Source organism: Ursus maritimus, unplaced genomic scaffold, assembly GCF_017311325.1.
Source record: "Ursus maritimus isolate PB19 unplaced genomic scaffold, ASM1731132v1 scaffold_27, whole genome shotgun sequence".
Lineage (NCBI taxonomy): Eukaryota > Metazoa > Chordata > Mammalia > Carnivora > Ursidae > Ursus > Ursus maritimus.
This window is the reverse complement of record NW_024425230.1, coordinates 20285703-20308823: the sequence shown is the minus strand read 5'-3', so window position 1 is coordinate 20308823 and position 23121 is coordinate 20285703. Positions and strand designations below refer to the sequence as shown.

Below are 23121 nucleotides of genomic sequence, written 5' to 3'. Positions count from 1 at the left end.
GTACCCAAGCCCCTCGCCCTAACGTCTCCCCTGGCACTGCCGCTGCAGATAGACAGCCTTATAAGGAAGGAAAATGCAAAGAGTGGAGGGTCTTTAATACCTCCACGTATTGCACTATCAGAGTGATCTGAATTAGTGCTTTTCTCTGTAGCGTACTTTTAATTATTTATTTATTTGAGAGAGAGAGAGAGAGAGAATGTGCATGAGCAGAGGGAGGGGGAGAGTGAGAGAGAGAATCTCAAGCAGACTCCCAGCTAAGCACAGAACGCCACGTGAGGCTCTATCTCATGACCCTAAGATCATGACCTGAACTGAAATCAAGAGTCAGACTCTTAACCGACTGAGGCACCCAGGCACCCCTCTAATTATTTAAACGTCCCTGGTACACAAAAATCATGTGTCTTGCACATCTGTGACAAATACAGTGTCTTTATATATAGGATTAGGCTTCTATTGGGGGTAGATAAAAGAAAAACGAATATTTACTGTTAGGAAGTAGAAGATGTATGAAGCAATAGGGATGGAACTGATACTGTTTGAGAGAAAAATCAAAGGCAGATCTGCTCTGCTGTCTCGGAATAATTAGGAAGCATAGTTGTGCAGAAACCAAGTAAAAAAAAGTGCCTCTGGCAAGTTTCTACAATGAAAAAGTTTAAAAAATGATCCTCCATGGGACACCTGGGTGGCTCAGTTGGTTAAGCCTCTGACTCTTGATTCTGGCTCAGGTCATGATCTCAAGGTTGTGAGATTCAGCCCTGTGCTGGACTCCACACTGGGCGTGGAGCCTGCTTAAGATTCTCTCTCTCCCTCTACCCCTCTCCAACCCTCTCTAAAACAAACAAACAAACGAACAGTCAACACAAAAAACCCCCACACATCCTTCTTTAATACCTCCAACAATGGGATCGGAGGAGTAGATCCTCGGATGTTGGTTAACCAAGACTCATGGCAGGGAATCAAACATGGGGACTAATTATGAGGAGCACAACAGTTCAACAGGATTCTTGTTTGGAGTTTGCACTCCAGTGAGTGAGAAGAAACTGGGGAAAGCACAGAACACAAACCCCATGAACCGTCTCTGGAAGGGTCACGGTGTTTTTCTGCCATTCTCTTCCGAGTGTCTGAAGCAGCCTCAAAGAGGAAATGCCCAGGGAGGGGCACCACGCATGATCGGTTTGGAATGGGTGGGGCCCTCACCCCCATGTCTCAGGTACCTCTCACCCCCACGGAGAACAGTAACACCCAGCTCTTCTGAATACAGGCGGCAGCTGGTTGCAGATGACAGCTAGTACGGTTTATTCTCTAGGACAGAAAGGGCCCACAAGCATGTGGCTGGGGTTCTGATCCCACTGCTTCCCTTGCCCAGACCCTGCAGAGGCTCCTGGATGTCTCCTGTGCCCAGTGAAAGCACCTCACCGATCTGTTTCTCGGCTTGTCTATTAGGTAAGCACCCCACCACGCCCCTCCTAAATGCCCTCATCTTTAGCTAGACCATGACCCGCACACACAGGCTTGCTCAGGAGTGAAAAACCAGAAGCCTGGCTTCCCGCAGGGAATATATAAATTTCAACAGCAGGCTTCCAGAGATGGGGCACCTGCTTCCTATCTTCACTTCCTCACCAGGGCCTGGTGATGGAAGCTTCAACGAGGCCCAAGGGAAGGGTGGAGGCTGCAAACTGCCTTTGTGCATATCTGGGGTTGCCCTGCTTTCATTTAAGACCGAAACAACAATCCTGTGAGCGGGAGGGAGCAGTGCGGTTTAGGATGTGCTAAATGGACACAGAAGCCACAAGCTGGGGAAACACACAGGCAGGAAGAAGGAAGAGGGGCTCATTCTGACTTAAGAGGAAGGGGGAGAAATCAGGGACAGTTTCTCAGAATAGACGCTAAGGTTTTCTTACAGAAGAGGCACTTTTGTGGAGAGAGAAAGGAGGGGATTTGGGAATAGCCCGGGGCAGGAGCTCAGGAGGCCGGCACTCAATGGGCAGTGGGAGCAGGTGACCAGGCGGACAAGTAGGCTGGCGTCACCCTGCAGTGTGTGTTGGGTGCGGCCTGCTTGAGGAAGTCAATTCAAGTGGTATTGTGACACATGGGTGGGGTAGAGGCCGGGAGGTGACTCAGGACACTCCTGGAAAAGCCCGAGGGAGTGGTACTTACACAGGTACATACATATGCAAAAGGTCCTCAACTGTATACTTAAGGTTTGTGCATTGTACTATATGCAAATGATAGCTCAAAATACCCTTTGTATTTAGAGCACAGAAAGAGAGGGACCAGCCCATGCCCCTCCTTTAGATGACAAAACCCTTTGGGTTTTTCTGGGCCTCACACAGAGCAGGCTGGAAAATCTGGGAGGGGAGATGTGATTTCCAACTAATAAGGCATGCAGAGCTTTAAGGATAAAGTAGATTAATAAGAGATGTGATTGCAGAAGCTGACTTGTTGAGTGGGTCACAGTATCGCCTTTTCAGACTCTATCTCTTGTTTGTACTGAATGTAAAGTGATTGGCTCGTTGTCTAGCACAGAAGAAGTCAATGATGGAGGGGCAACTCCCAGAGAGTCTGAAGGAACACGGCAGGTTATTGGAAAAAAACTCCACCAGGACCTTGGAACTTCAAGCCTCTAATTCTTTATGTAAGCCATTTTCACAAAGTACGGCAATCTGTTTTCCCAACACGCCAGGAAGTGGGGAAGAATTGTATTACTATCATTATTCCTGTTTTGCAGATGAGAAAACACAGGCTAAAATATGAAGAAAAGAGAAACCAGCTACGCTGCTGAGATTATAACCTGTAAAGATTCCTCTGGAAAACAGTTCGGCAATATATATAAAATTCCTTAAACTGATCACATCTTTTTAAATAGCAAATATATTAACAAGAATTTACTCTAGGAAGCAATCACATCTATACAGGCCTCCACCACAGCAATGGTTATAATTACAAAGATGTAAAAATGGAAAAACAAATGCCCAATAAAATAGGAAAGTGGTTAAACATGTTATGATGCTTTATACGATGAAATGGCATTACAAGTTATCAATGGAATTTTTTACACGATATGTTTCTAATTGAAATTTTCAAGTTGCCAAACAGTTTGTATAGTATCAATCAATGTTGTTAAATAATAAACATGTATGTACAAAAGAGACCAGGGGAAAAAGGTTCTTTAAAAAACCCCGAAAGTCGAAGAGGGCTAGTGCCAGCTTGTCCTAGAACACGGGGGATGGAAACAGGAGAGGGAAGATACTCAAGGACCTTCTCTTCCGGTTCTTGTCCTTACTCTGTAGCCACGACCCCATCATCTAAGCAGACTTATCTGATGCTCGGTGATAACAGTGGTACTAGACTCAGGTTACTCGTGCTAATGGGCATCACGGGAGCTCTGCCTGTTTCAATTTACACAGGAGGAAACCAAGGGCCCGGAGGGCTGTCACTTGGTCCAGTTTTCCATGGCTAGTTTAGAAGTAGAAGGCCTAGGTTTCCATTCTAGTCCAGATTTCAATTCAAGGCTTTTTCTCTACACCGCTGCTGCCAAAAGCCATTAGGAAATTTGAATGGTTGACAGAATTCAGCAGCTATTAAAAACCAAATGTTAGAACATACATAGCACTGTGGGCAAGTGTCCACGGCATAGAGCAGGCCACCCAACACTATACAGACCCCTGATTTGGGCGGGTGAGAGGGAGTATCTGTAGAAGAAAAAGACCCAAAGGGATGATCACCTAAGTAATAATGGGATATATCTCTGAGTAGGAGAATTATAGATGATTTTCATGTGCTTTATTTTTCAGTTTTAGAAAATGAATATGCATTAAATTTTTAATTCAGAAAAAAGTGGGGATTTGTAGCATCATCTAGATTTTCTCATAATTTCTGAACCAAGCTTTAGTCTCCTTGTTCCACAGAAAGCAAACATGTCTTGAGAACAAAAAAAGTGAATCACTAGGTAAATATTGATCTGTTGCTAAGTGAACAAGAGACACATCATCCCATGGAAGCAAAGTTTTCCTCCAGACATTAAAAGATGCATTTCTAATGTATCTTTGGATAGATTATCTTAAAACAGAGTAAAAAACTAACTTTAATGCTGGAAGGGAGGGAAAAAATCTTTATTCTCATAACATGTTTTCAATCTTCACCTTTCATCGGCTTTTTCTATACCAGAACAGCAGGGGGATATGCTCTGATTCCACACATACGTCATAATAACAGGCAGCATTCAGTCAGGGTCATTGAGTAACACCATTAGCTTGCGGTAAATCAGTTAACTGAACTTTCTAGCCCAGACAATTGTTTGTGATGGCTGCAGACAGGCTTCCTCTAGGAAAAAAAATCTTCAGAGTCTCAGGAGAAGCACTTTTACCCATAACAGACATGTTTCCTGCCCTCGGCTTCAAATATATGGGAGGCTGTTACAGAAATGTGACACAGAGAAAGAACATCAAGGACAGTGGCTTCCGACAGAGTGATTAAAATAGAAAGAGGGTCACGTGGGAATTGGAAGGCCACTTTGGGGCTAGTCCTGCTAAAGACTCTCATCCCGGGCTGGCCCCTTACTGCTCTCTGCTCACTTCTCTCCTCTGCACCCTGAGAGGTGTCTGTCCACCTCCCCACGGGTAAGAGGGGGACGAATGCTGGGTTCCGTTACCCTCTCTGCTTCTGGGAAGTTTCCTCAAAATGAGAGGAAAAATGAGTCCAATCTCAAAGCCATTAAGAAGCTTAAATGAATAATGTCTACGAGAGACACGCAACAAATTTCAAATGCAGGAACGACAAGAAAAGAGGGTAACGTGAAAACATTCTGCTGATAGGCTAAATGAGTGCAGGATATAGTTATTCCTAAAATTAGAACCTAAAAAAAAAAAAAGAGGTTAGTTGGGGCGTCTGGGTGGCTCAGCTGGTTCAGCATCCAACTCTTGATCTCAGCTCAGGTCTTGAGCTCAGGGTCCTGAGTTTGAGCCCCATGCTGGGCTCCAGTGTGGACACTACTTAAAAAAAAAAATTAAAAAAAAAAAAAGAGGTTAGTTAAAAGATGGAGGGGAAAAAGTGAATCCTTTTGTCCTTTGATCATTTGTCATGTTCAAGTCAGAGCGCTTGGACATTTAGAATTTAGCTGTGTAAGTAATGTTCCAACATGCTCAAAGGAGGCTGGTCCTATTCTCAAAGGGATGGGTCTTGGAAGGAAATAGTTTCTAGGCAACTTGTCCCTTTGCACCTACTTTCAAACCATAGCTGAGGCTGATCTCCATCCTCCCCTAATTTGGGTTTTACCAGGAGGGAGCTGGTGACTGGTTAACGACAGGGGTGGTGCAGTGGTGGACACCACCACGAGGTTCCAGGAGATCTGTGGCCAGGGACACACTTCCACACCAGGACAGTGGGTGGGGCTGGGTGGGGCCATCTCAACAGAGTCATGTGGGGCCATACCTTAGGCTCAGGGAGAGAGTGTGCCAGGGAGGAAAAAGAGCAAAGAGAACTGTTAGATTTAATGTTTCTGAGTTTTTTTTTTTAAAGATTTTATTTATTTATTTGACAGAGATAGAGACAGCCAGCGAGAGAGGGAACACAAGCAGGGGGAGTGGGAGAGGAAGAAGCAGGCTCATAGCGGAGGAGCCTGATGTGGGGCTCGATCCCACAACGCCGGGATCACGCCCTGAGCCGAAGGCAGACGCTTAACCGCTGTGCCACCCAGGCACCCCTGCTGGGTTGTTTTTTAAAGGAAGACATGAAAAGAGGTAAAAACCTGCCATAATCAACTTTTTTTTTTTTTTTTACTTTGAACAATTAGTATGGGATCAAACCGTCCGTGACATTTATTTCTGGAGCCCAGACAACAGCAGCCCTTCCATGGCTTCTCCTAGTTACTCAGGAACCCATACTGGGTAGAACTTTGCATTTAGCTACATTATTAACTTACATATTGACCCAACACTTTCGCTTTGTTCTCTAAAAATGAGATAGCCAAGGAACTTGGGTCTAGCTGGGTCCCACTCAATATGAGAATAGGTGCAAATGTCACTTGCCCATCAGGACTAGTGAATTCTCTAAATTAAGTACTGAAGAAAGATGCCGGCCGATATGGAAAGCATACAGATTCTGTGAACCCCTGTTAGGTGAGGAGCTTTTTCAGTGCAAACACTGCTGAAGGAGAACGCTGGTCTAACGCCCGGTTGTGGGCTACTCTACCCCAGCGGTGACGTGAAGACCCCCCAGCACGGGCAGTTCCAAAGTCAACATGATGACATTTACACCGTACATGGCACTCCCCACAAGTATTAGGCAACGTGACAGAGTTAACACATCACTCTCCACTTGATAATAACTTTTGAGTCCCGGCATCGCTGTTAAAAGTAAACAAACTCCATGTGAACACCCCAAACACCCAAAGCAATGATGGCAGCTCTTTGCCCCTGGCTAAGAGCATGTAAAAATCAACTAGACAACGGCACAGGATAAAGCAAGAACCCAAACTCTCAGATGTGTCTGCTGCCCACTTGTCCACTCTTAGAAGAGAATCATTTACCTGATGTCACCAACCCCCTAGAGGGGGTGAAAGGTTATATCAGGAGAGGGGGAGAGCTCCTCCTACTCTCCACTGAGTTTAGTCCTCAGGCTGAAGGGACACTGCTTAGTAAGACAGTTCTAGAAGCGGCTCCCATCCTAAGCCACGCCCGCAGAATGGCATAAAGAGGCACAAACAGGGAAGCAGCAATAATGAGCAAGGAGGAAGGAATTCAGACCCAGGAGAGTAGGGAATGCTTCGTGCCCCAGGCTTGGCCTGAGCCCTGAGGGAAGACAGATTTATTCAAAGGACATCAACATGGAAAAATTTAACCACACACCTCTTGAAAACAGCGGTGACAGGGAGTGTAGATTCCCGTTACTTCACCACTATGTTTCCTCTCACAGAAACAGTGCCCACCCTCGCCACCTTGAAAATACAGTCCTGAGGCTTCGCAGGGAAACCCGGGTCACTCGCATTTCAAGTATTCTCTGAGCCGACGTTCAGTACATTTTTCAGTAACGCAGATGGAGAGTACCCAACCAGTACATCTGTGCTTTTTTTTGCGAATTAATTCTATTAGGTAAGGATGGTTCCTCTGCCCTAGGACTGGCAACAATACACTTGAGAAAGGGCTAGAACACAGCCTAAGTTTTCTGTATCTACCTAAAAATGACGACTGCTTTCTGCAAGGCCCATGCCATGGATGCTGACACCACCGTGTGGAGGAAGGGATGTTTCCAGGCAACAAAGAGCTCACCCTGTCCCCTACCCTCCAGGAGTCAAGCACCAGGTTTGCACTGAGACTGTGGCTATTTTAACGCCAGTGACTCGACTTTACATGGATGCCTTAAGGACACAACGTGGAGAAGATTCTTCTTTGAACACTGCACCAGCCCAGCAGATCGGCGGGTGGGCATAAGCAGGTGTGGGGTCTACTCACTCTTTGGTCAGAAGAGGACAGGACTTGAGCAGAAAGCGTGAGAGCCCCGAGTCCTGGAAGTAGAGGTCAGGCGGGGCTGTGGGGCTCTTCAGATTCAAACAGCGGACGATCACATACAACACGGCAGCCACGGCAGCCAGCTTCACCCCGTCAAACACGGCCGGGAGCTCGGGGGTCTCTAGCATGGCATTCATCTTGACCTGCGGAGCAAAAGCACACGTCTAGGGTTAGAAGTACAGTGAGGAGGGGTGGAGCCCCCCACACCAAGAGGCAAAGCCCATGGCGACATGTCGCAATTGGTGTATGTCCATAGGGCCACCCACAGGGTGATTCAAGCCCCCTCAGTGGACTGGCAACAACCCAAACCACGAACAGTCTCGTGCACTGGTAAACTGGGTAAGGTTTTGTTTTGTTTTAAACCGAATGAGCACTTCTAAGATAAGCAAATTAGAAAATGCTGAGCATAGCATCCTTCGGCAGCAGGAGAAAGAAGTCCAGCCAAAGAGGCTCAAGCTGGACTAGAGGTGGCCCACTGGCTTCCGTGGGCTGGCAGCCGGAAGTGGCTCTGCACCAGGTGTGTGTGAAGCATCATGTTTACAGCCCGGGACAGAGACGTGCGCGGGACCGCTACTGCCCGCAGGTGTGACCACACTGCCCACCGCAACCCCCCCCACCCCCCACTGTCAGAGCAGGAGGAGACAAAGCAAGCTGGGCCTGACTCTGCCATCTGCTCCTGGTGGCGGGGGAGAGGGCAGCCCCGGTGCTGGAGTCAAGTTCCAACTCAGCCCAAGGGACAGCGATCCTTGAGCCTGGGTTTCAGGCGGTGTGAAATGGAACTTGGCCAATTGCTTTCCTCACTGAAGGTACCTGACAATAACCATTAGTCCAAAATCCAGACCAAAATTAAAAATTGGGAGTGCAGAACACATGTATGCAGGCCTGGCTTTTCCCCAAGCTCTCCTGCTATTTGATCTTGTGAGGTAGCTTTACCTTATATACAACACACACACACACACACACACACACACAGCCCTACACACACCCCTTCCAAACACACAAAACCAAACATCAACAACAACAAAAGCAATAGCAACAAAAATCCAGTCTTTTCCTTGCTGCTTAGCAGCAAAACAGAACATTAGCTGTTACCTTAAAAATCAGCGAAACCACGAGCTTAACGCAAAGAAGAAAATGGTAACTCACAGCCAAGGTAGCTATGGCAACAGCTTCCCTGGAACGGTGTCAAGTAGCCTCTGCTAAAAACAGTCAGCATGAGAACTCTGGTGGCCCACAGTGCAGCCAGAACGGGCAAGACAAAACAATCTCCCAAAAACGTGTGTGGGGCATGACCAAATGAACTCTCTAGAGACCTTCAGCGAGGCCAGTGGGGTCCGAGAAACCCTTTCCTAAGGTCAAGGTGACGTTGGCAAACACGGGACCGAACACGCTGCCGATGACCTCTGGCAGATGTTCCAACTGAGTGAGGAAAGGCAATCAAAAATCAGGGCTCAGCTAGCCTTCCACCATCGGGGCAAGAAAATAATTTTAAAAATGTACCCAACTCGATTTTGAATCAAAATATACTTTCAACTATATCAACCTTTGAACCTTTATGATCTGACAATTGCCTTAACACCTAACTTCTGGAGACGTGTCACCGCACTCCTGGGGCCATGTCCCCTAAAGCCTGGCTACTTATAAACCCCCAAAACAGGATTCTTCACTTGGGGTCTGTGGGTTCCCTATGGAGTTCTAGGGTCCAGGAACCCCCCGAAATTATATGTGAAGGCTTGTGTGTATGTGGTTTTCTGTGGCAAATATCTGCAGATTTAAAGATTTATTTGAGAGGGAGAGAGAGCGAGCGCGCAAGCGAGCACATGTGCTCTGGGGAGGGGCAGAGGAAGAGAGAGAATCTCAAGCAGACTCCTCACTAAGCACAGAGCCCGACATGGGACTCTATCTCATGACCCTGTGATCGACAATCTGCAGATTTAATCAGGTTCTCCCAAGGGGCGTGTGGCCTAAAAATGTACACGGCACCCGAAGTATTCCATGGGTTTCCCCTACAGCTCTGGTCTCCCACCTTACGGGAGCCCTGCCACCTAAGCCAGTCAAACCGACAGAGATAAATATCCAAGATGCTGCTGTTCGTTAGTATGGATTTTTAAGTCTAGTGAGTGAAGGGCCCCAAACAAGATCCAGCAGGATTTCCAAATCTCTCTGACATGACTCTGGTAACCTGCTCTTTCCGTCCCCTTTGTTGGAAAGAGAACCGAGAAACGCAGCAGGTGGCTTTCCCAATTTCCTTGTTGGTCAAGAATTGAAATTTTATGGAATTAAAAAAAGAAGTCCCTCCCTCCCTCTCCACTTCCTCTCACTACTTCCTAACATAAGGGGAAGTGAGGAGGAGAAACAGAAATAAAAGTGTGGCCCATACATACCTATGTCCCTTGTTCCTCTGCTGCAAATACGAGCTGTCCTTGAAGGGTTGCACAGCCGGGCCGCTCAGGTCAGGTCTCTTATTCAAGTTAACCTAAAAGCTGAAAAGATCGGATGGTCACATTCTAAAGGATGAGAAAGAAGCAATTTAATTAAAATAAAAGCACAGTCTAAATGGCTCTTCATTTCCAGTCTTTGGGGAGAAAGACCATTTCTTTCATTAACACATAACGCCACACTCTTGGCCACTTGGCCATCTGAGCAAAGCTGCCGGGGGACGTCTTGTGGAGCCATACACTGACAGGCTCTCCGCTTTCCAGGATGAGTTATCTGCGGCGTTCAGAACTCTGGCTAACGCAAACCCATAGGGCTTTCACACTTTATCTTATAACGTCATCTCCAGAAACGCCTGAGCGGTATCATCTGGGCGATGGAGGAAATAACTTATTAGCAAGGCCTGAGGTCAAGACAGCAGTGGGGGACGCACACCTAGTCTCCCAAACACAGAGCAGTGACAGATGAAATGTGAGCTGGAGAGAGAAGGATGTGAGCACGGACGGGCTCGGAAGCCCGGCCCTGGGAGCAGAACAGCGCTGAAAGCCTGGAGTGGGAAGCCACAGTGCCTGCCAGGTCCGGATTGGGGCTGGGGGCCGGGGGCTGGCTGTGGAGGGGGTGCCAGGAGCTAAAAGTGCTCTCTGTGAGTGGGGACCCAGAGCCGGGCCCACTGTGGTGCAAATGCATGGCTTCCAAAGCAGAAAACAGAAAGGGGTGGGGGTGGAGGGGACAGCTGGTGTTTATACAGCACTACCTGTATGCACCAAGCCCTGTCTGTGCTATTTTGCCCATGCCATCCTTACTGCACCCTGTGGAGCCAGCACTAGCATTATCCCCATTTCACAGACGAGGAAACTGAGGCATAGGAAATCCGAGGGACTTGCCCAAGGCCACCCAGCTAGTAGGTCGAGAAACCAGGATTCATATCTGGCTTCAGAAGCCCTCCTCTTCACCACCATGCTGTGCTATTTGTTAAGGAGGAAAAGTAAAGAGAGAGAGAGAGAAGCAGGCAAGAAAGAAAACCGATGGGACAGAAGACACAGAGGAGACACGAGCGCCTCGCCCAAAGTCACACAGTGGTGAGAGCAGAGCTGGGATCCGGGCCCGGCATTCTCTGCTTCCGCCACATCAAAACGACTCAAAAGGAAAGGAAAGCCACTCGAAGGGGAGACACAAATAACCCTCAGAGTACTCTTGTTCAACCCCAAACTTTTATTATTTCTTCATATGCAGAGCCAAATTAGCCACAGAAGACCAGGCTTTGTTGAGGTGGGGACCAAAGAGCAAAGTCTCCAGCCACATCACAAGGCACTTGACCTTTCCGGGGCTCGGCTGCCAACTGGAAAACAAGGACTGAACAGCCCAAAGACCCTAAATCAGCAGCCCATGGGATAGCATTGTGCTTGACTAGCATTTAAAAAAATTAAGTTCATTAGCTGCCAAGTTATAAACACCACGGGACTTCAGATAAAAATCTGAATTTCTGGTTTCTCTTGAAAAAAAAAATCGGAAGATTTGGCAACACGGAACTTGCGTTCTCACTTGGCAACAATGGATGGAGCTGAGAGGCGGCTGCCCCCTCCAGACTGGGCCTGCGACCTTTGCACTGCCACAGTCCCCACCACTCCCTATCGTGGTCCGCAACAGCAAAAGCTCCCCTCCAATCATTCATGGTGCTGGAGTGGTTCCTGCGGCCATCGAATATGCGACCCTTGGAGAAGCCTGTGTTAAGATCCCTCTGGCCCTGAATAAGCCTGTACTGACCGAATATTCAAAACATATACTAATCAGCATATTTATAAATGCTAAATTCACAGAAAAAATTATGGAAAGACAGAGTGGTACATAAAATGGGATACGTTTTGTTGTTATTCACGCTGATGTTTATCTACACCTTGAGTTTTTCCACAAACCATTTGAGACGGTTTCAACAAAACGCTGAATGGATATGCATGTAGAACAACCCAGAAACGTGGCAGATGGCTGACTGCTTCCCAAAAGTCTCTCCTTCTTCCTAGTAACAGAGACCTGTAAAATGGGCCTGCCTCACTGGAAAAAACTATAGCTCCCAGCTGCCCTTGCAGGTAGATGAGTCCATGTGACCAAATTCTAACCAATTCTGAAGGTGCTGGTCTGATTTCTCTGAAGCCTCCTTAAAAGGCAGGAGGTTAACTCTTCCTCCACTCTTTTCCCTTCATGTATCCCTGGAATGCAGATGATGTCGCTGCAACCCCAGCAGCGATCTTGGGCCATGAAGTGACCTTGAGTTTGCTCTAGGAGTCACATTAAGAGGACTGCATAGTAGAAAGACAGAAGTCTGGGGTCCCTGATGATTTCATGGGACCACCATGTCAGACCCAGACTGCCTGCCTACCTCTGGGTGTCTTTTATGGGAGAAAATAATCCTTTGCATGTGTAAGCCACTGTTACCTCTAGACTCTTCTAGTCTGCAATTTTTTTAAAAAGCTATTATTTATTTATTTATTTATTCATTTATTTATTTGAGAGAGAGCGAGCGTGTGAGTGGGGAGAGAAGCAGAGGAAGGGGGACAAGCAGACTCTGCACTGAGTGCAGAGCCTGATGTGGGGCTTGACCCCGAGACCACAACCTGAGCTGAAACCACGAGATGGACGCTTAACTGACTGAGCCACCCAGGCGCCCCTAGTCTGTAATTTCTAACGATACAGATGGAAATATTATATACTCAAATCTTTCTGGATGCTACAATCACTGGGTCATTAGAGGACAGGTAATTTTTCTTTTTTCTTTCTTTCCCAAAATTCATACTGATAATACCGTTCTTAGAAAACAAGCCTTGGGGGCGCCTGGGTGGCACAGCGGTTAGGCGTCTGCCTTCGGCTCAGGGCGTGATCCCGGCGTTATGGGATCGAGCCCCACATCAGGCTCTTCCGCTATGAGCCTGCTTCTTCCTCCCCCACTCCCCCTGCTTGTGTTCCCTCTCTCGATGGCTGTCTCTATCTCTGTCGAATAAATAAATAAAATCTTTAAAAAAAAAAAAAAGCCTTAAAATAGCAACTAACAAAATCTAAGAAGGAATTATGAACATCTAGACAAGAAAAATACCTCTGTCAACACACACAACAATTATGGATGTGAGTAAGCCTAGAACGGACCTGAGCTTTCTGACTACAAAAGCAAAGAGGGAAACCCAGTCAAACCCCTGGCTCTCCAAAGTGGAAAGAAAGGTAACGTGTATTGTGCTCTTATCCCAGAAAGCATGAAGATACGAAGGGGAAGCAGGGCTTTTCTGGCACAGAATCACTAAAAAAAAAAAAAAAAAAAAAAAAAACCAAACACGGCTGCGGGACTTTATATAAGGGGACCTTGAGTGATGTGATAGGCAATGTCCTCCTACAACGTTTTTTAATAGCAAATGCAGTAGAGAATTAATTTCCTCAACCCTCAAAAAACGCCAAGGGTTTTAAATTGAATTCAGTTCAGCGAAGGCAATCCTATGACAGATTTGTAATTATTACTGTCCAAATACGCACCCTTGATCCGAGGCTTGAACCTCAAGTCCCAAGAAGCAGAGCAGTTCTACCACATGTCCCAGGGCCACCTCCCGTCACCTTCAGTAGCTCAAGAACCCAGCCACCTACTATGTGCCCAGCACTAGGCTACATACTGAGTTGGACCACAATGAAGTAGATTTCTCATTTTAACTGGGGAGAAAAGAAGTTAATTTTTAAAAAAAATTTTATTTTAATTTCAGTATAGTTCACATACAGTGTGATATTAGTTTCAGGTGTACAATATAGTGACTCAACACTTCCCTACAACACCCAGTGCTCATCACAAGTGCCCTCCTTGGTCCCTATCCCCTATTTCACCCAGCCAACCGCCCACCTCCCTGCTGGTCACCGTCACTGTGTTCTCTACAATTAAGAGTCTGTTTCTTGGTTTGTCTCTTTCTTTTTTTTCTTTGTTTGTTTGTTTTGTTTCTTAAATTCCACACGAGTGAAGTCATATGGTATTTGTGTTTCTCTGACTGACCTTTCACTTAGCATAATACTCTCTAGCTCCATTCATGTCGTTGCAAATGGCCAGAGTTCATTCTTTTCAATGGCTGAGTAATATTTCATTGTATATACATCTATACCACATGTTCTTTATCCATTCAACTACTGATGGACACTTGGGCTGCTTCCATATCTTGGCTATTACAGATAATGTTGCAATAAACAAAGGGGTGCGTGTATCCCTTTGAATTAGTGTTTTTGTATTTTGGGGTTAAATAGTAGGGCGATTAGTGGATCATAGGGTAGTTCTATTTTTAACTTTTTGTGGAAGCTCCATACTGTTTTCCACAGTGGCTGCACCAGTTTGCATTCCTGCCAACACTGCATGAGGGTTCGAAAAGAAGTTTATCTTAAGGCTATTTCTACTTTACAAACTTGGGGACAAGAATAAATTTGTCTAGGAAAAAATTAAGCTGGGAAAGACTTATGGAGCAGCTAGGTCTACAACTGGGACTTGAGTATAGGATTTAGAAGAAACGTGTAAGTGTGAGAAAGAGTGTGTACGTGTGTATGTACAGTTTATATGAATTACAAATACATATTTAATACATATATTAAATACATATATGTGTGTGTGTGTGTATAAAACCAGGCATTAATTAACTGGCAATTTCAGAACAAAACCCTTGACATTCATTTTAATTTATCTTGCTGCATTTGATTTTATGGTGTTCTCTCTTTCCAAGTTCGACCTGCCACAAAATATTAATATTCTGAACTTGTTCCAGACGTAACAAAGTAAGCTGCCATTGTACTATTTTGTGTGCCCCCTCTCCCTTTTCTGGGCTGGCAAAATCCGGTTAATATGAACATCAGGCAGCCCAGGTGGGGAAGAGAAGGCACACAGAATAGCAGGGGGGCTGGGTGTGTGCAAGACGGAAAGGAAGCATTGCCCCAACCCCCACCCCACCTCCACGTCCTCGAAAGGAAGGGCTGGGCTCACCGCATACCAGAGAGCCGCACACCTCTCCTTCTCCCACCGGTCATTTTATAAGTGGATGTACTCATAACATGCTGTGATTGATAGTTAAAATTCCACGTGTAGTCTCGCATTAACAAGGAAACCCAAGGTGCAAGGTGCCGCAAATGCCCACCCATAAAGGAACCTTCAGCAGTGCCTTAGTCTCTAGGACGTGCTGGACTAGTCTTTCCACCAATGCGAGGGCCCAGGCGTCCCACTGCTCTCCCATGGCTAAGGGTATTATTTTGAGATGGAGACACAGATGCAGGGAGAGATGGGGCCCCTGGGCTGGGAGAAGCTCCAGCCTTCGGGTTCTGAGACCTGGCCTGCCCTGCTCCTTCCTAGCCAGTGACCTTGAATAAGTCACTTAACCTCTCTGGGCCCTAAAGCCCTCACCAGTAAAATGAGAGGATTAGGTTAGAAGTAGATGATGCCAAAGGTCTCCTACAGCTCAAAATTTCTGAGATTCTAGGGATAGAATTGCAGTCCTTGGCTAGAGAGCACAGGAAAAACTCTGTGTGCTCCGTAACAAGAGACAGCCCCCCGCCTGCCAGCTTACTTTGTGGCCCATTAACAACCAACCTCCCAAGAACGACAACCCTCATGGCCTTGGTTCTTCCTTCAAGTAAGTTAAACAGTTATACATTTTCAGCTGTGCCATTTATGCCAATGATTCTGTCAAATTCCTTCCACCTGCATGGGTGAGCGATGATTTCAGCCTCAGAATATTAATGTTCACTGACGATACAAAACTTACAGTAAGGAAAGAAAGAAAAAACCGAGCAGAGACCTCAAACACAGAAAATTCATTACATGGTGTAATGGGATGCACGGTGTCCCCCCCAAAATTTACATCCTCCTGGGACCTGTGAATGTGACCTCCTTTGGAAATCAGTCCTTGGCACATGTAATTAAGTTACGATGGGGTCACACTGATTAGAGTTGGCCCTAACCCCCTGACTGGTGTCCTTGTAAGGACCGGGAAGTTTAAACAGAGTCACAGACATGCAGGGAAGAACTTTTAAAGGTGGAAGTAGAGACTGGGGCGGAGCATCGCCCAGACAAGGAATGCCATGCATTGCCACCGACCCAGAGAAATGAGGAACAAGGCATGGAACAGACTGTCCCTCCGAGCCCTCGGGAAGGAACCCACCTTGACGACACCTTGATTTCAGCCTTGCTCAGAACTGTGAGAGAATATGCCCAAATTACCTCTCAGGACTCCGTAGCTCCCCCCCTCTGTCTTTCCAGGCCGAAGAGACCCTCTGCCACGTCCTCTTGAAAGGTTCCTTGTTACCCAGACAAGCTCCAGCCAATTCGGACCCCAAGCAGCTAACTGACGAGAACACTCACAGGCTACTTTATTGACACAATACAAATGGATTCTGTGCACAAATATTTATTGGCTTGGCTTCTTTGCCTCTGTGATTCAGCTGTCAGACCTCCCTTTCCTCTCCTAGTACCAGTGACTTCTGGAAGCCCTGAGACAGGCATCTGGGGAGGGGGTGTCTCCCACCCCTGGAACCCAAGAGGACCTGACGAATAAGCTTCAGTACTTCTGTGGGTCCCACGGCAAAAACCTCTTAAGGAAAACCAAACCGAAGCAAACTCCTCAAGAATTCCTCTATTCCCATTGGACTCTGGTGTGCGTGGGGATTTCGTTTAGCACCGGGCCCCGCAGTGAGATGGCCCAGTGTCAGATCCTGGCCCCACCAGTTGCGGAGCTTGTCCTTGCTGCAGGCTGACCGCGTTGACACAGAGATGGTATTTTATAACACTCCTGGCAGACGGTAAGTGCCCCCAAATATTTGCTGTGCCATCAGCACTACTAAGCTCTCCTCCAGTTTTCCTTAGTAAACTCCCCGATCTGGCAGAGGTTACCCCAAACGATATTCTTCCCCACCTGACACAGAGGTACAGTGAGGGGTTACTTCGATGACAACAAAGTAACTGGCTGGCTGACTGGGTGGGCCTCCTCCAACAAGTCTGAAATTACCCCCAGGACACACTCTTCTTGATTCTTCTAACCCGGAACCATGTTAAACTTAGTGAATCACTGGATAGTAAATGTTCTTCACCAAGTTTTGTTAACAGTTCCAAGATGCGTTCTTGTTTCTGTGCTAAAAGGGGTTCTGGCAGTGCACAGCCCGGAGCCCTCGCTCTCGGGCTGGTGTGTGTGGGGGTCCCTCCTTTCCCACAAAAGGGGCTGTCTCCTCACCCCCACCCCTTCCTGCAGGTAAACCTACTCTTGCCTGGCTTGGCTCTGCTGACACACCTCTTCAATGCCCTGAAATAAGAACCTAGGCCAGCCCTGGAAACCTCTGACAGGCTCTGCTCCTCAAAACAGCCCCGTGAGTAGTGTCAGGAGGACAGCAGAAGGCCACAGCACACTGGTGACGAAAACCTCACGTCACCCCAATCCGTTGGCCTTGGTGGTGGCAGCTTAGAAAAATGTAGTTGACCCTAGATGGAGAAAGCAGGGAAGAAGAGGGCCAGTTTCTCCCCCACTTTATGTGCCATTTAACTGAAGAAGTCAGAGCAGTTAGAGAAGAAAAAAATAATAAAATAAAATAAAATAAAATAAAATAAAATAAAATAAAATAAAATAAATGAAAAGCAACTCCACGAAAATAAAATAAAATAAAATAAAATAAAATAAAATAAAATAAAATAAAATAAAATAAAATAAAATAAAATAAAATAAAATAAAATAAAATAAAAAATAATAAAATAAAATAAAATAAAATAAAATAAAATAAAATAAAATAAAATAAAATAAATGAAAAGCAACTCCACAGCAGGAGAGAAACAAGCCCAGAGCAGAGAAAAACCCAGCCATCCACTCACTGCCACGGGGCTGGGACGAGTCAGAGGCATGGCCAGAAGGCACCAAGGGACATCCGGGTCTACCCAGAACTGTGCCCTTCAGACAGCCTGGGCTGACTCAGGCCCCGTTCTCGCTCACAGTGAGGTTTCAATGCCTTGGGTGAGCCCCTCTGCCAGCACCTCACAGAACCACCTCTCAGCATGTGCCTATTCTCCCAAGGAAGGTTCTGTTGGAGGAGACCTCAGGGTAACCACCTCAAGCCCGAAGTGATGGAGAGCCCCGGCAATGATGGGGCCAATCCTGTTTCCAACAGATGGCACGAGAAGTTTACTTATTTCTGAATAGTGAGCACTGCAGACCTCGACTCGATGTCCTTCACAAATCAGACAGGGTGGCTGTTTGGCACGCTGTGTGATGGCGCTGGGAAGTGGCTGAAGGGAGGGACACAAGGCCGCAAGGAAGGAGAAAGCCCCTTGGTGATCTAGTGAACAGCTCTCACAAACCAGGTGTTACGAAATGAAGGGCCTATCTGAAGTCACACACAATTTGAAAAAAGAGAAGGGGAGGAATTTACAGATAACTCAATACATTTATGTTAACATTGTTCTCAGTCACGGCCACAATTCAGGCCTTGAGACTGCCTCTTTGTGTAAACTCACTCATGTGTTAACTGTTCAATTTAACCATATTCTTCCACAAAGTCATAGGGTCGCACACGCAACCTGCTGAAATTTTGGAAAATGTCCTACAAGTTCCTGGTAAGAGGAAAGTTACCCTATGCGAGCAAATGCGAACCTCACATTTAAATGTCAGGAATGGCTACTAACCCACGAGTTTTCCCGAAAGAAAATCACTAACCTAAAAATAGCTGGAGATTGAGTCACAGTTAAGCACGCACATTTAACTGAGCACTTTTACAGGTCCTTACTCAAATACAGACAGGAGGCTGGCCTCTCCCCTTAGTGAGCAACCCTGCTGAAACAGTGCCCTCCTTCCCACTGGGGACGAAGGGGTAAAGCACTTGGGAAAATCGCCAGCAAAACTGTTTTCTCTCCCACAGGGAAGCCGTTCAATCCTTACCTGAGAACAAACAAAAAATCATAATCCAGGTGTTTCCTCTATGGAGAGACTAGAATTTCCTAAAAGGACAGACACTTTAATGAAGATATCCGATAGCTGTATGCATCGTGTTAAAACACCTATACTCTAGGGCGCCTGGGTGGCTCGGTCGGTTAAGCGTCTGACTCTTGATCTCGGCTCAGGTTTTGATCTCAGGGTCATGAGTTAAAAAACAAAACAAAACAAAACAAAAACTTACGCTGTAAGTAAATTCTGTAACATCAAAAGCAAATCTCAGTTTGCCAGAACCCAAGAAACATAAGCGCCCAGTTTCCTGGAGTTTTTAAGAGAAGGGTACAATTGAAGAGCCTCTCTGGATTTATTACACAAAAGAAATTTCCTGGGAACAGTACGGCTCCTGCCCAGTCTTCTATGTCTGCAAACAAACTACCAGAAGAAGGAAACTGGAGAAAATGGCGGGAGGGCAAGACCTAACTTGTGCCTGGCACTGGCCTTGACTGAAGAGGGAAGTTTCACCCAGAGCTAAAACAGGAGACTTACAAGCTACCCTCAGACAGAAAATAAAAGTAACTGGGAATCCCCATTTCTGAACATTCTGGATTCCCAAGGCCCCTAGGGCCAGAGCAGAGCACAACTACCTGGCTAAGACATCCAGACTGCACACCCCACAATGAAAGCATCACACATGCAGCCCACGGTACCTCTGGCATTAGCCCTTCACCATGCAAGTGTCAAGAAGTAGACGTGTGAGAAGACCTGACCAGCAGGTCAAGCCCCTTGCCCCTAGGGCCCCAAGGGAGAGAGACTTTGCCCACTGGGCTACCTCACCAGCCCTCCAGCTCCTCCTGGCTCTGTTTTGATGATGAATTCGGTTAGTTGTGGGAGTGAGAGCTCCTCTCGGGGCTCAGCCACCAGACCCTTTAACACAGGCCTAGAAAGCAGGAAAGGTTCTGGGATCTTTGCCCTTCCAAGGCCAAAAAGGTTCTGGAGGCAAGGGTATACAATGTGCATGCATCTTAAAGCATGCTTAACTTATTTCTGTTTTATAAATACCTCAGATGCTGTGAGTAGAAACAGGATCTCATGGCAGCTTAAAGCAGCAGGCCTAAAGGTCACATGGATTTCATTGTGACAAATGCCCAAGGCTTAGAAGACAAACTCCACTGGTTAAATGCTAATATGAAGGACTGACTCACACTCAGGCCCTCGGGCTAAAAATGAAAGAAAGGATATTGTGAGAGAGTCACCACCTGGTACTAAACAAGCCAGCCCCTCCATGGAGGCCCTACCTAGCTTCTGCCACTCAACGGAGCCTCGTCCCCAGCTTCTAGGTCACAACCCAAGTAGAAGGACCCAGAGGTGCTGGATTCTGGCTGCGAGAAGAGGGAAGGGATTCCATTTGTGTCTCCAGACCAGTGGCTTCCAGTGGCATCTGGAGTTATTCTCTCCTCTAAACATGCTGTGCTGTGCAACTCCGGGCAGATCACTTGCCCTCTCTGGGCATTTTGAAGCTTACCCTAGGAGCTCATGAGCTATAATCAAACAACAGATTTTAGAATCGGACAACCTGGGTTTGAGTTCAGATTCTGCCAAATGACCTTGGGTGACCCTGAGTGAATGATCTAAGTTTTATGAAAGTTTGGTTTTTCTTCTATAAAATGGGAGAGGGGAGGTTAAACACTACAGGTTATTAAGGGAAAGTAATTAATGAAATTAAGTAGGTTAAAAAAAGCTTTATGATTATGAAATATCCACAGATATACTCAAGATAAAGTTTGTAAAATGTCTTGAGCTTTTTAGAGGAAAGCTGCCTTATTAAATATTTCAAGATTATAAAAATGTTAGTTTTAAAGCAATAGCTAGGGACTTTAGATACATGAAGAGCATGGAATTGGTCCCCCAGGCTGTCCTGAGCTTGGCTTTATCAGATCCTTTACCGATGACACTGAAATAGCTAGAAAAATAAAAATTCAAAAGTTCTAAGACAGGAAGAGTTGATATACTTTGAGGTCTCTGCTAAATAGATCACTTTTCGAAGTAAACAGACAGAAGTGGGTTCACACCCTCCCATGTTCTGTCTCCTCCTGCATCCAACACAAACATCTCACTATTGTTCAGGCCTCTCCCAGTCTTGCCTCCTCCTTGGGAAGCAAGCTTTCTCAGCCTTCTTTAAGGCCCAAAGGCAAGTCCCAACGCTACCGCGTCACCCAGCCGCCTCCTCTGGTTTTTGTCTAAAGCTTACCCGTATCAGCCACGCATCATCTCAAACTCCACCTTGGGCTACCACCACCCCACGCCACAGGAGAGGTCCACACAACACTGTGTACCGTAAGGCACGTGCGTCTCAGCCACTAGCTCACTTTACAGGGAGGAAGCTCCTCTCCTGGGCTTCCCCCATGCGCACGTGTCTCCTGAGAGACGAGGAACCAGCCATCAAGGAAGATTCTTTCATCAGAAATGAGGGAACTGCTTCTCCATAAATGGAAAAGAGAGTGATCCCGTTTCTCAAAAACTGATTTATCTGTAAATTGGAAGCACCCTCATGGATAAAGCGGTGGCTTGTAAGTGAAAAGGACAAAACTATCCCCCTCCCCCACCAAAAAAAAAGTGTGTTGATACCACGGGGGTGGGGAGGATGTTATGCAAATCCACACCCCTCTTTTGACCTTCCACCCTACGCCCCAAGGGTACCGAAGGCATTAGCTTCATTCTCAGCTCGGTGCGGACTGCAAGGGCAGTATAAAACACGGCATTCAGGGAATAATTGGGAAATACTGCAACTCCGTGCGTATTTAATTAAGTACGGGATCCTAAAGAGCCAACCACAAATACTAGAGGAATCCAAACAAAGGAAGGAGAAGGAAGGAGGTGGGCTCAGATAGCGAGGGACCCATGGGAAGAGGGGGGACATGAGAGAAGATGAGAAGCAGGGTCGGGCGCAGACATCAGGTTGGGCTCTTGGGCTGAGCCAGCCAACGTCCAAGAATGCCGGACAGTCAGGAGACAGGCAGACAGGGCAAGAGGGACGGGTTTGGGAGCAGAGGGAGTGAGTCATTGTGGAATGAAGCTTCGGGGCTTTACTTACAAGGAGAAGATGGTGCCACACATATCTGGCTGTGGCCGCGTGCGCTGCGTGGGCACACTGAGGGTCTGGGGGCACGTGGCAGGAGGTGTGAGAAGCCTTTATTTAGTTGGCTCCATGTCACCCAATCCAAGGGACGTTGGACAAGCATTGTCATTTGCCATCTGACTATCACTGCAAGCCCTCGATGGCATCCAAATCGTTTTTCTTTTGTTAAGAATAGTTAACACACAGGGGCGCCTGGGTGGCGCAGTCGTTAAGCGTCTGCCTTTGGCTCAGGGCGTGATCCCAGCGTTCTGGGATCGAGCCCCACATCAGGCTCCTCCGCTAGGAGGCTACTTCTTCCTCTCCCACTCCCCCTGCTTGCGTTCCCTCTCTGCTGGCTGTCCCTGTCAAATAAATAAATAAAATCTTTAAAAAAAAAAAAAAGAGTTAACACACAGTGTTAACCACGCAAAGAGTTTTGTATGACCTGCTGAACTACACAGGAACCTTCATTTTGGGAGCCTTCATAAGGCCCTAAAAATCATACCGTTTCCCACCTTTGCATTTTGCAAACACCCTTTCATAACTAGAAGATTTCGTAACTAGCCTCATCTCCCCATAAAAGTAATGATTCATATTCCTTTTGTCTCTGTTGGGGACTCTGGTCCATGCCCTTCTAATTCAATCCTCATGGAAATTCTACACAAGTTTAAATGTAAAGGCGTTGAGCATGCGGTGGGGCACTCCGTACATATGCACTGACTGAGTCCGTGGGAAGGCCTAACGCCTCACCATTCTGATCCCTCGAGCAGAATTTTCTCACGAGGAGATTATTACACTAGGCTGAAAGGTACAGGTCCTCGTGAGTAACTGCCACATTACTGTGGAGCAAAAGAGAAAGCTCAACGTGACCCGGGCTGTCAGCAGCTTTTGGATATTTTAAAGAACATCTTGGAGTTCAGGCAAATAATTATCCATCTAAATGAAAGTTTTCCCCTTTCCATCACTCAGAGAAGCTACTGTGTGATACCATATTTCTTTTACCGTTTCCCCTTGTTTGTCTAAAGCATATCTTAGTAGGTTCAAAGAGCGATAAATCAATCTACTTCAAAAACTGGTCACACATAAAGAAAGAGAATCCAAAGCCCCAAACAGGCTGTTTTAGGTAGCAGAAGGAAAGGTACCCAGAGAAAAGGCAGACAGA

General features: G+C 46.6%; 1 protein-coding gene and 1 long non-coding RNA gene across 4 annotated transcripts in view; one reads left to right on the top strand and one right to left on the bottom strand.

Annotated features, from left to right (window-relative positions):
- ABHD2 (abhydrolase domain containing 2, acylglycerol lipase) overlaps nt 1-23121 on the bottom strand; it is a 104424-nt gene that overhangs the window by 69776 nt on the left and 11527 nt on the right. For all 3 annotated transcript variants that reach the window (XM_008687771.2, XM_040642785.1, XM_008687770.2), the window contains exons 2-3: nt 9890-9988; nt 7449-7648 (exon numbers count right to left, since the gene is read on the bottom strand). In XM_008687771.2, coding sequence (XP_008685993.1) covers nt 7449-7642 — 194 coding nt within the window. In that variant the 5' untranslated portion in view covers nt 7643-7648; nt 9890-9988. The remainder of the gene's footprint in view (nt 1-7448; nt 7649-9889; nt 9989-23121) is intronic.
- On the top strand, nt 769-3148 carry LOC103660174. Its single transcript, XR_005838064.1, has 2 exons — nt 769-2635; nt 2729-3148. It is a non-coding gene; the product is annotated as an uncharacterized LOC103660174 (long non-coding RNA).